General features: G+C 37.8%; 1 protein-coding gene across 3 annotated transcripts in view; it reads left to right on the top strand.

Annotated features, from left to right (window-relative positions):
* Positions 1–9,600, top strand: part of TRIM37 (tripartite motif containing 37) — a 114,699-nt gene extending 105,099 nt beyond the window's left edge. For 2 of the 3 annotated variants that reach the window (XM_029211623.1, XM_029211624.1), the window contains exons 23-24: positions 6,906–7,016; positions 8,327–9,600. In XM_029211623.1, the coding sequence (XP_029067456.1) occupies positions 6,906–7,016; positions 8,327–8,409 (194 nt within the window). In that variant the 3' untranslated portion in view covers positions 8,410–9,600. The remainder of the gene's footprint in view (positions 1–6,905; positions 7,017–8,326) is intronic. The other variant, XM_029211625.1, reaches the window with a different exon arrangement.
* Positions 9,601–13,001: the final 3,401 nt, after the last annotated feature.

Genomic DNA, 13,001 nt, shown 5'->3' with positions numbered 1-13,001 from the left:
CTTTTTTTAAAGCGAATCATCAACAGCTTATCCTAAACTGGAGAAAGGCATTTGCTTGGCCACATTCAGGATCTGCTCTGCACTTTCAAGTCTTTGAATCTGAGATTTAGTGCTGTCAGTGTTACTCAGTAACACATTTTTTCTTACGTAAGGAGTGTTGTAGTGATGCAAAGCACCTAGAACTCAATAAGAAAAGTTACTGTAAACATGCAAATCAGTAGTGCCAGGAAAGTCCACTATTGCAATTTGTTGGTATCTAAACAGCTTATTTACCACTAGAGTCCCAGGATAGGCAGTGAGGAGACTAATTGATAAGGCTGGAAGAGGGGAATAGGTAAACTAAAGGAGCTCTGTGCCTTTTGAAATTTGCTTTGTGAGAGGAGAATGGGGCCTTACTTACTGCTGTGGGCATATTCTATCATCAGCAGGAGCCAGTTCTCAAGAAAACCTTTGTTTTTCGCACCGGTAAGCCTTGGTGAAAAGTTGAGTGGGGTTGTCTTACATCTGTGCTTAGGAATAACGAGCCTCTTTATTCTTAAGCAGAATGCCTAAAAGAAAATTTTCTGTGGTAGGTCACTGTAAATTAGTGTCTCTTTCCTCTCCTCTTCCTCCCTCCCTACTGCCAGGCTGTTTGAAGAAACTTTAAAATTTTTTTTAAAGTTTCCAGTTTTAAAGTTTTTAAAACTTTAAAATTCTTTGTGTTTACTAGTTGGGAATTTGGGACAACTAAAGTGGACTCTTAAATGTTCCTGAGAGTCAATAAAAAGTGACTTTTCTTAGACTTGACAGTCATCAACAGGCCTTTTCCTTTCTAACTGGGATCATATGGGACAACCTTGTGTTAATCTCCTAGTTAATGGCTGCATTGCAAAAATCTTGATTTCCTTCTCACACCCTCCCTACCCCAATTGATACCTACAGAATTCCTTAGGTAGACCGGTCTCTTCCTTGTTCTTTCTAAAACTGGAGACTATGCGATTGACTGCTGCTGAATTAGCACAGTCCTTTTCAATTAAGTCAGGGGTGTCACCCATCCCAGGGAAAGCCATGGCATGCCTATTGCAAACCTTACTGGCACCCTATCTAAGAGTAGTACACAAGTCTGATGCTCCAGCATTGCTGATCCCTTTTGGTGTATCAATGAAGACATAAGTTACAAAAACCCAATCAGCTGGTTTAAGCAATAGGAAGATTTACTGTCTTGTATTAACAAGAAGTCTCACCTGACTCTGGTAGGGCAGTTTCAAGGTTGGAAAATTTACCTGCTTAATGTCATCAAGAACTCATTTCCTCCCACCAGCCCCGTCCCCGCATCTTTTGCTCTGCCATTCTAAGTGAGTTGGCTTAGCTCCCCTCAGGATGGCAAGGTGGTTGCTGCAGCTCCAAACTTTATATGGAGTCAGAAAAACGTTCTGGGAGTAGGGGAGGATTATTTCATTTTATATGTCTCTGTTTATCAATGTTTATCAATGAGAGCACATCTCATTAATCAGTAGTGAAAAAACAAGGAAACTTGGCAAAGTCTGAACATTTGGTTCCCCTCCCTGATCCATTCCACGTGGCCACTTGGAGAAGGGAAGACGGCTGAACAACATTGAGGTTCTGCTGGAAAGGAGGAAGGCAAGTGAAGCATTAGTGTTTGGTCTACCAGGTGGTTAATGTATTTTCCAAGCAGCTGAAGTTTGAGCACCCCTGAATAAGGGCGTTATAACTCAAAAGTTAGCTTTCGACTACTGAGCATATAGTGGATACTCAAAAAATATGGTAGGTGATTGATATAGAAATACCTTATTTCACATTTTACTTTAAGATGCAGGGTTGATTTTGGGGTTTTTTTCCCCCACATGAACATCTCTGAAGCATCTTCCATTTAATGGTATCTTACAATAATTATCATTGACAGCCAGTTTTGTGAAAACTTGTTGACACCTTCTGGTGAGATTAAGAAAGGTCCTGTATTCAAATTTCTTATAGTTGGTGAAATATCACTAGTTTGCTTTAACCTTTACTTAATGCAGTGGGTAGACATTGCAGTGTATGAGGCAAGGCACATAGCAAATAGCTTGTGACCTGTTACTTGACAGTAGCTACTTTCATTTCCAAAAAATGAAAGTATTTGACCTTATGTTGTGTTTACTTGCTCTCACTGATGTCAATGGGTTGTACAGGACCTGGTGACCCCATAGGTCAACTATTAAGCTAGAGGTCAAGAGACCAATTTGTTTTTCTCATTACATTCACAGAGCTAGGGAACTTCAGATCTTAGGACTTGATAAAAAAACAAGCAGTGTTTTCATGCAGGAATTTGTTTCCAACGCTTCTTGGGAAATGCATGTTTTTCTGAATCCTAAGAAAAGTAAGTCAAGAAATCAGAAAACCGGAAAAAATTATTCTGGTTCTCCTGTTCATCTTAACAGTCAACACAGAAACATGGGGACTTCCTGGCGGTCCAGTGGTTAAGACTCCACGCGTCCACTGCATGGGGCACAGGAACAGTCCCTGGTCGGGGAACTAAGATCCCACATACTGCATGACGTGGCCAAAAAATGAATTAAAAACAAAACAAAACAGAAAAAAACAGAGAAACATGACTGCTTTGGAAGAATCCACTAATGGCAAGTTGAAAGTATAAACTGGAAATGCTGGTACCTAGAATCAAAGGTTAAGATCAATGGGAGCACCTTGAAAAGAAGCAATTGCAGTCAAATCAGCCCTGGCTATAGCTGTTGCCATTTTATAAGTATGTGTTCATGGCCCTGTCTGCTGCTATGTAAATATTAATGAGTCTATACTATACAGGAATTCTGTGAGTGGTGCTCCAAGAAATAGGAAGTTTCAAAAGTAAAAGAATTCCTCATATTGGCATTTTTTTAAATAGATTTATTTTTGGCTACGTTGGGTCTTCATTGCAGCGCACGGGCTTTCTCTAGTTGTGGCGAGCGGGGACTACTCTTCGTGCACGTGCTTCTCATTGCGGTGGCTTCTCTTGTTGGCGGAGCACGGACTCTAGGCGCACGGGCTTCAGTAGTTGTGGCGAGCGGGCTCTAGAGCGCAGGCTCAGTAGTTGTGCACGGGCTTAGTTGCTCCGTGGCATGTGGGCTCTTCCCGGACCAGGGCTCGAACCCGTGTTCCCTGCATTGGCAGGCGGATTCTTAACCACTGCGCCACCAGGGAAGTCCCCGTATTGGCTTTTTTTTTTTTTTTTTTTTTGCGGTACGCAGTCCTCTCACTGCTGCGGCCCCTCCCGCCTAAGAGCACAGGCTCCGGACGCGCAGGCCCAGCGGCCACGGCCCACGGGCCCACCCGCCTGGCGGCAGGCGGGATCCTCCTGGACCGGGGCACGAACCCGCGCCCCCTGCATCGGCAGGCGGACTCCCACCCACCGAGCCACCAAGGAAGCCCCCCCCATATTGGCATTTTTGATGTGATTCCATGTAGTGCTATAAACCTTACAAAGAGTTCTAAGTGTACATTATTCAACTATTACCCAGTAATGTTCCCAGCATTTTCCAGTATTTGAATATTCACTGTAGGCTACAGTTCTTGTAAATACTACAAACTAACCAAAAATTTTAAAAGATATATAACTTTATTAGAGTTTGAAAAATATCGTAAGTGTTTAAAGAATAACTTGAGATTTGGGGAATTCCTGAGAATTCCAGTTCCTCGTTTGTGAATCCTGGAGGTTAATATATGTCAGGAGTTCAGAAACACTAGTACGAAGAGGTCAAATTTGTGCCTAGAATTTCAGTAACTCATGTGGGTTTGAGTTTTCAGCAGCAGTTCCATGAAGGGCCAGAAGGTGGAGGTGGTGCTTCATGCAAGTAGCTGGTTTATTCTCTAAACAGTTAAGTATCACTCTTGACTCTTGAGAGCAGGAAAGTTTTTTCCTTTGCTTAGTAAGGAAATTTCAGAAACGTCCACACATCCAGCCTATCTTCAAAATATTTAAGGGAGAAATAGTACTACACAAACTCTTATTGAAAACAGAAGAGAAGGAATTCACCAGTAAAGCCATCTGGGGCTACAGTTTTCTTTGTTGATCTTTTTTTTTTTTTCCTTAAAATTTATTTATTTATTTTTGGCTGCATTGGGTCTTCGTTGCTGCGAGCGGTCTTTCTCTCTAGTTGTGCTGAGCGGGGGCCACTCTTCGTTGTGGTGCATGGGCTTCTCATTGCGGTGGCTTCTTTTGTTGCAGATTACGGGCTCTAGGCGCACGGGCTTCAGTAGTTGTGGCTCACGGGTTCTAGAGCGCAGGCTCAGTAGTTGTGGCGCACGGGCTTATTTGCTCTGCGGCATGTGGGATGTTCCTGGACCAGGGCACAAACCTGTCCCCTGCGTTGGCAGGCCGATTCTTAACCACTGCGCCACCTGGGAAGTCCCAAGGAAGTCCCTGTTGATAGTTTTTTAAGCTACAAATTCCGTTTCTTTAATACTTAAAATACCTATTCAGGTTATTTTTACCTGAATGAATTTTGGTAGTTTGTGTCTATCAAAGAATTTGTCCATTTCATCAGTGTTCTTGATTTCAAGAGCATAAAGTTTTTTATACTGTTCCCTTATTACCCTTTTAATGTCTGTAGAATCTCTAGTGATGTCCCCTCTTTTATTCCTTTTTTTTTACTCTCTTTTGTCTTGGTCTACCTAGAAGCTTTTCAGTTTTATTGGCGTTTTCAAACAACTCTTGTTTCAATGATTTCTTTTTCTTTTGTTTTCCTGCTAATTTAATTTCTGTTCTTTATTTCCTTTTACCCAAGTTTATTTACTCTTTTTTTTCTAGTTTCTTAAAGTAAATGCTTAGACCATTACTTTTAGGCCTTTTTCTCTTCTAATATAAGCATTTGATGCTGTAACTTTATCTTTAAGCACTGCTCTAGCCACATCCCCAAACTTTTGATATGTTGTACTTTTATTTCCATTCAATTCAGAATGTTTTTCATTAATTATGGAGAATTCTTGGCCATTTTCTCTTAATATATTGTCTCTCCTTTGCTGTCTTTATGGCTGTCTAGTTGACACAGTTTGAACCATTCCTTTTTTATCCCTGTGTTTCTTAACCTCTTTTTTATAACGGCAATCTCATTGTTCTTTAAAACTCTGGTTAATTTTCTCAGTTCTGTCTTTAAGTTTTTCAACCTTGCCTAAATTCATCTATTAATAGTTTAATTTTAATGACTATATCTGAAAAGTCTAGTAATTAAAAAAAAATCTGTCCTTTTCCACATTAAACAGAATTTTGTGAAAAAATTCATGGTATTATCCTTCTATTTGTATATCTGCTGACTCTTACTTCAAGTAGATTGTCTGCCTTGTTTGTAAATTTTGATTGGAACATAACTTTTTGAGACTTTTTCTACCCCTTGTGAGAATCATCCCTCCCACCCCCCGCCACTATAATTGTTGTGACCTGGATTGTGGAAGCTTCTCACCAGAGAGGTCTTTTAAATATGTTTCAAGACTATTCATGAGCATTTTTATATCTGCTTTAGTCTGTGTTAGATAATTTCAACATTATCTCTGTCATCTCAGCACTGATGTTCGTTCTTGTCTTTACCTGGTTTTTCATACGGTGAAGCAATTTTGGATTGTATCCTGGACATTTTTAATATGATTTTATGAGACTCTGGGTCTTGTTTAAATCTGCCAATTTGTTGGTACTTCAAATTCTTGTCTACACCAATATGCCTGTCCCTATTTACTTTTCAGAATCCTCAAATAGCCACTTCATGCATTCTGTCCAGGTTTTATAGCTGCATTCAGTGGGAAAGATGGGGTGGAATGTGCTTGCTTCATCTTACCTAGAACCTTCCCTCTAGAGGAATAAATTGCTTTATTCGGATCACACTAGCTCCTGACCAGTTTTTATGTTACTTTCCTAAGATTTGAACCTCAACCTTAATCACAAACTTAAATGATGCTCACAGGCCTTAGTTTGAATTCTGAGGTGAGCTGAGCCCAGAAACAAGACAAAATTCCCTGCTGTCTTCCTGTGACAGTAGACAGAATTATTTAGTTTATTCTTTCAGTAAGAGTTTTAGCTTTTTGCAGGGAGTGCAGTTTTAGTCTCACTTTCAACTCCCTTTCTATGTTGGATCCAGAGGTTTTTTCCTATCCCCAACAGAGTATTAAAGACTTCCGTATCAAGCTCTCTGGGGCAACTGCATCTACCCCACTAGTTTTCCATATCCTTTTTGTCTCTATACCTATGGATTTCCATTCGTTCTTTTAAATATAGCTGTTCATTAAAATTTTTAAGTTTATATTTTATCTAGCATTTATAAGGGTTTGTAGCAGAAAGATTTTCAGATTTTCTTGATCACTGTCTTGTTGAAACAGAAGTAATTTCTGTACTATAAAAATTCTATAGAACTTTTCTTTTAAAAACCTACTCATATGCAAAAAACAAAATTGGAGGCCCAAATGGGACAGTAACTCACTTATTGCTAAAATTACTGGAATTTTTTTATACACGTAGCTAAATATAAGTGTAAATACGTATTTGTATTTATGAGTGTTTATATATGTTTTAGGCTAGAAACTGTTGAATCAGGATTAAAAGAGCTGTTATCTCTTATGACTCTTTAGGGGGGAAAAAACCTATGTTTGCCTTGGAAAAAGTGTTCTCAGTATAATGAAATTAATACTGGCTTCAGATTCTAACTTTTCAGGTACTGTGGAAAGGGCAGTTTTAATTTTTGAGGACGAAAATAAATACTGCTCTAAATAACTAAAGAGAACTTAGGTTTGTGTGGTTACTTTTTTCTTTGTTTTGTTTGCTTGGTATCTTCTGTTTTCTTGGCATTCAGTGTAAAATTCACTAGGAATCTCAATTTATGATAGGGAGATTGCCTTTTTCTTGCAGTGGTTACTTGTCAGAAACATGTTCTCTGCTTCTTTCCTGCCAGGAATGAGTAGCGACAGTGATATTGAATGTGACGCTGAGGACGAGGAGCAGGAGGAGCGCGCCAGCCTGGGCAGATTTAGCGACTCCTTCATGGCACGGCTGCCGGATGAAGGTGCAACCCATGACGTCATTTCATGGGGATTAATTAAACCATTTCTTCTGCTGCTTCCTTTGCTTCTCTTTCTGCTTCTGCTTTGCTGCTTCTGCTGCTTTTTCTTTTTTAAATTATTGTCATTTGTGAGACGACATTCTGTGGGATAAACTAAATGGTGCGCGTACTGAAAAAATTTGGTAGGCGGTCAGACACCACCTAATGCATGCTACTTACTGGGTGGAGCAAGTGTTGGCAACCTGCTTTGGTACAGCCCATGACCTGAGAATGGAAAAAAAAAAACAAGCCAAACAAAAAAGACTTTTCCATGGAGAACATTTGTGGCCTGCAGTGCCTAAATATTTACTATCTGCTCCTTTGTAGAAAATGTTGCCAGCCCCTGGGGAGGTTTCAGATTTTTTTTTTTTTTTCTTTTCAGAGATATTTGTAGCCTAGCTAATAAGGGAACTTTTTTAAAGATAACTCTTTCTGACTTCTTAGAAATGGATGCTGATTATGGAATCATTGATTTTATTACCACTTCCTCCTAAAAAAGTCTTAGGAAAAAACTCACTGAGAGAAACCCATTGTTAGTATTTTGTTTTGTTTTACTTTAGGTATACAGCATAATGATTTGATATATGTATACAATGCAAAATGATCACCACAATAAGTCTAACATCCATCCGCCACTGTTAATATTTTATCCAGAGACCTTAACGATCAATCTGAGCGTTCCTCTATAAGAGTTCCTGGAATAACAACATTGTCAGGCTTATGTTAATTGTCGGCTTTATATTTTACATATTTCTCTGATATTCTAGTGTCTTTCTTAGTACAGACTCAGTCACTTGATGATTTTTTAGGTATTAAGGTACTCTTAGCAATCTTCTCTGCTTATAGAAGAAGCAGCCAAATTTCAGGCAAGTTATCTTGAGTGCTGATGAGTTTTTGTAGTGATATTTGCATGCGCAGTTTAATTGGCTTTGAAATACATTTTATATTTACAAAATCAGTCTTTAGAGCGTGCATCGTCATCGTTTCCTATTCCCTTCTTTAGCTGCTCCCATAGTGTCCCCAGGGCGACAAAGTCAGGCAATGCCTTTCGTCTTCTAATTGTGGGCGTCTATTACACATTTTGGTTTTTTCTCCTTTATTTTCCCTTTGTGTTTGTTACACTTGACTCAGATCAAAAATTCTCTAAAAATAGAGATTTGTTCACAACCCAGCACATCTTTATCACTTAAACAACACACTTGGTAAGATCGTTTCGAGATAAGGAAAAGAAAATACTGGTCTTTTAAAAATGTTAACTCTTTTTTTTCTCCTAGATACACGTTCCAGTTTTCCTGATGGTGAACAAATAGGCCCTGAAGATCTCAGCTTCAATACTGATGAAAGCAGTGGAAGGTAATTTTCAAATCAAGAAAACTGACTTGCAAGCTACCTTGTATTTTGCTGTAGTTGGTGCTCAAACTTGTCAACAGTCAGATAATCAGATTTGGTCTTATTTTTTTCATCATCTCTACTTGAAATAGTAATTCTGAAACTTTAGAAAGTAGCACAATTCTAGTGTAAGACATTAGTACACAGGAAAAAGTTGTGTGGGAAGAATTCTGTGTAATGTAATGAAATAACAGTGTAGCCTCAATTAATTTAGTAAATAGTATATTCATAAAAGGCAGTTTGTCTACTGTAACAGAAGGGCAATTAACTGCCAGGAAACGTACCTGGAGACAGTGCATGCATTCAGTAACCTGCTCAGTATCGGTGCTCTTCTGTCTTGGCTAGACACTCAGTTGTGTTTAAATGACCACCTTTATATTTTGGGTTTTAATTATAGTTTATAGTTTCACTAGTGCCTGTAGATTAGTGAGCAGAAATATTACTAATGTGTAGATTCTTCCCTGTAGACACTTTATGTGGATAACTGAAGTAACACTAGACTGAATCTCCTCTTTGGAATACGTTGACTGACTGAGGTTAATTTATTTATCTTTTCTTGTTTGTTCAAGTGCAGGCACACTAATTAATGACACCTAAGCTTTCTTTTGTGTGACCTTTACAAATGTAATTTTAAATGAATTAAGTTAATATGGATTGGTTATGTTTCTGGTCGTATGAACACATGTAAGAACATTTAAAATTATTTCGTTTTTTCTGCTTCTTACTAAACAATTATAATGTAACGGGTATTTTAAAACCCTGTTTTCTCCTTTATTTTCATTAGTTGGACATTGATTTCAGTGTCAATACATTTAAAGATTCCTATATATTGTACTGTGGCTTACATGAAACTGTGGTATAAAGTTTACCTTCATACTCAGAATTAGTCCAAAATAATTGCCAAACTTCATCATTGTGCTCTTGCATTTGTTTTTGAGCTGCTATGCTATTTGTGAAAATTACACTGAAAGTTGACTAAGAGACTATTGAAAAAGCATGAATATATACACGTGAGAGGCATCTCATCTGCTTATTTTTTACTTAATGAATATTGTTCCCCTTTCCATGTCTAGTGTCTTGCCGAATGCTGTGTGATTCATGGTTTGCTTTTCTTCAAAACAGTTGGCACTTTTTGTTAATAAAATGATGCTGAGAAAATGTTATGCCTCTGCAATTTATTAAAAGTGGAGCAGGAAGCCCCCCTTTTTCCTATTCCTATTGCCTGTGTATAATAGAGGCTGTTGAGCTGTAAGTAGATGCATGGGGAAGTTAGAAGACTTATTTATGATCTCCATAATGTGTAATGTGTGGTTACTTTTTCTCCTTAAATTAGTTGGAAATATTTAAGTAGTATAATCACATGAGAAGTTAAAATTTAGCATTTGCTTACTACCATGATAGCATTGGCTTGCTGTCGTATAGGTATTAGGTAGCTTATTGTGCAATGCTCTGAAACATTACTGATAAGTTCTTCACATTTCATTTTCTATTAGCTGGAAATGTATTTATGTTCATTACATTTTGATGAGATCGTATTCTAAATCAAACTTATTTCTGTGCTACATTGTAATGGGTAAAACTATAATGTAAGAACTTTGCACCTTTAGTGTTGAGCAAATCATTGTAAGAACTGATTTTGTAGAGGTTTATTTTTTAATTTAGGCTTATCAGAATTCATAAAGACAAGTGTGATTGACTCTGCTTTGGAACTCTCACTATTGCGTAGCTGTTTCTTGACCTGTTATATGATATAGAACTGAGTGCTTTCCAGTGTACCTTTATAACTTATTTTCAAAATATGGAAAACCACTGTGGTTAAGAACTAAGAGAAGCCAGAGAATAGACTGTTCATTTGGGGAAATTTACTTGTAAGAGCTTTTAGCACAAGTGATTTAATCATGAGATTCTTTTGGGTCATTAATCTAGACAATAACTTCTTTTTTTTGAATTTTTGAATTTTGTTTTATTTTTTTATACAGCAGGTTCTTATTAGTCATCCGTTTCATACACATCAGTGTATACATATCAATCCCAATCTCCCAATTCATCACACCACCACCACCACCACCCCGCTGCTTTCCCCCCTTGGTGTCTGTACATTTGTTCTCTACATCTGTGTCTCAATTTCTGCCCTGCAAACCAGTTCATCTGTACCATTTTTCTAGGTTCCACATATATACATTACTATACAATATTTGTTTTTCTAACTGACTTCACTCTGTATGACAGCCTCTAGATCCACCCATGTCTCTACAAATGACCCAATTTCATGCCTTTTTGAGGCTGAGTAATATTCCATTGTATATATGTACCACATTGTCTTTATCCATTCGTCTGTTGATGGGCATTTAGGTTGCTTCCACAACCTAGCTATTGTAACTAGTGCTGCAATGAACATTGGGGTGGGTTCATGTGTCTTTCTGAATTATGGTTTTCTCTGGGTATATGCCCAGTAGTGGGATTGCTGGGTCATATGGTAGTTCTATTTTTAGTTTTTTAAGGAACCTCCGTACTGTTCTCCATAGTGGCTGTATCAATTTACATTCCCACCAACAGTGCAAGAGGGTTCCCTTTTCTCCACACCCTCTCCAGCATTTGTTGTTTGTAGATTTTCTGTTGATGCCCATTCTAACTGGTGTGAGGTGATACCTCATTGAAGTTTTGATTTGCATTTCTCTAATAATTAGTGATGTTGAGCAGCTTTTCATGTGCTTCTTGGCCATCGTTATGTCTTCTTTGGAGAAATGTCTATTTAGGTCTTCTGCCCAGTTTTGGATTGGGTTGTTTATTTTTTTGATATTAAGCCACATGAGCTGCTTGTATATTTTAGAGATTAATCCTTTGTCCGTTGCTTCGTTTGCAAATATTTTCTCCGATTCTGAGGGTTGTCTTTTCGTCTTGTTTATGGTTTCCTTTGCTGTGCAAAAGCTTTGAAGTTTCATTAGGTCCCATTTGTTTATTTTTGTTTTTATTTTCATTTTCATTACTCTAGGAGGTGGATCAAAAAAGATCTTGCTGTGATTTATGTCAAAGAGTGTTCTTCCTATGTTTTCCTCTAAGAGTTTTATAGTGTCTGGTCTTACATTTAGGTCTCTAATCCATTTTGAGTTTATTTTTGTATATGGTGTTAGGGAGTGTTCTAATACATGTAGCTGTCCAGTTTTCCCAGCACCACTTATTGAAGAGACTGTCTTTTCTCCATTGTATATCCTTGCCTCCTTTGTCATAGATTAGTTGACCATAGGTGTGTGGGTTTATCTCTGGGCTTTCTATCTTGTTCCATTGATCCATGTTTCTGTTTTTGTGCCAGTACCATATTGTCTTGATTACTGTAGCTTGGTAGTATAGTCTGAAGTCAGGGAGTCTGATTCCTCCAGCTCCATTTTTTCCCCTCAAGACTGCTTTGGCTATTTGGGGTCTTTTGTGTCTCCATACAAATTTTAAGATTTTTTGTTCTAGCTCTGTGAAAGATGCCATTGGTAATTTGATAGGGATTGCATTGAATCTGTAGATTGCTTTGGGCATTATAGTCATTTTCACAATATTGATTCTTCCAATCTAAGAACATGGTATATCTCTCCATCTGTTGGTATCATCTTTAATTTCTTTCATCAGTATTTTATAGCTTTCTGCATACAGGTCTTTTGTCTCCCTAGGTAGGTTTATTCCTAGGTATTTTATTCTTTTTGTTGCAATGGTAAATGGGAGTGTCTGCTTAATTTTTCTTTCAGATTTTTCATCGTTAGTGTATAGGAATGCAAGAGATTTCTGTGCATTAATTTTGTATCCTGCAACTTTACCAAATTCATTGATTAGCTCTAGTAGTTTTCTGATGGCATCTTTAGGATTCTCTATATATAGTATCATGTCATCTGCAAATAGTGACAATTTTACTTCTTCTTTTCCAATTTGTATTTGTTTTATTTCTTTTTCTTCTCTGATTGCCATGGCTAGGACTTCCAAAACTTTGTTGAATAATAGTGGTGAGAGTGGACCTCCTTGTCTTGTTCCTGATCTTAGCGGAAATGCTTTCAGTTTTTCACCCTTGAGAATGATGTTTGCTGTGGGTTTGTCGTATATGGCCTTTATTATGTTGAGGTAGGTTCCCTCTGTGCCCACTTTCTGGAGAGCTTTTAATTATAAATGGGTGTTGAATTTTGTCAAAAGCTTTTCCTGCATCTATTGAGATGATCATATGGTTTTTATCCTTCAGTTTGTTAATATAGTGTATCACATTGATTGATTTACGTATATTGAAGAATCCTTGCATCCCTGGGATAAATCCCACTTGATCATGGTGTATGATCCTTTTAATGTGTTGTTGGATTCTCTTTGTTAGTATTTTGTTAAGGATTTTTGCATCTATGTTCATCAGTGATATTAGTATGTAATTTTCTTTTTTTGTAGTATCTTTGTCTGGTTTTGGTATCAAGGTGATGGTGGCCTTATAGAATGAGTTTGGGAGTGTTCCTTCCTCTGCAATTTTTTGGAAGAGTTTGAGAAGGGTGGGTGTTAGCTCTTCTCTAAATGTTCGATAGAATTCACCAGTGAAGCCATCTG

The sequence above is a fragment of the Monodon monoceros genome, unplaced genomic scaffold (assembly GCF_005190385.1).
Source record: "Monodon monoceros isolate NGI ecotype Baffin Bay Population unplaced genomic scaffold, NGI_Narwhal_1 Super_Scaffold_9, whole genome shotgun sequence".
Lineage (NCBI taxonomy): Eukaryota > Metazoa > Chordata > Mammalia > Artiodactyla > Monodontidae > Monodon > Monodon monoceros.
This window is presented reverse-complemented; position numbering and strand designations above follow the sequence as displayed.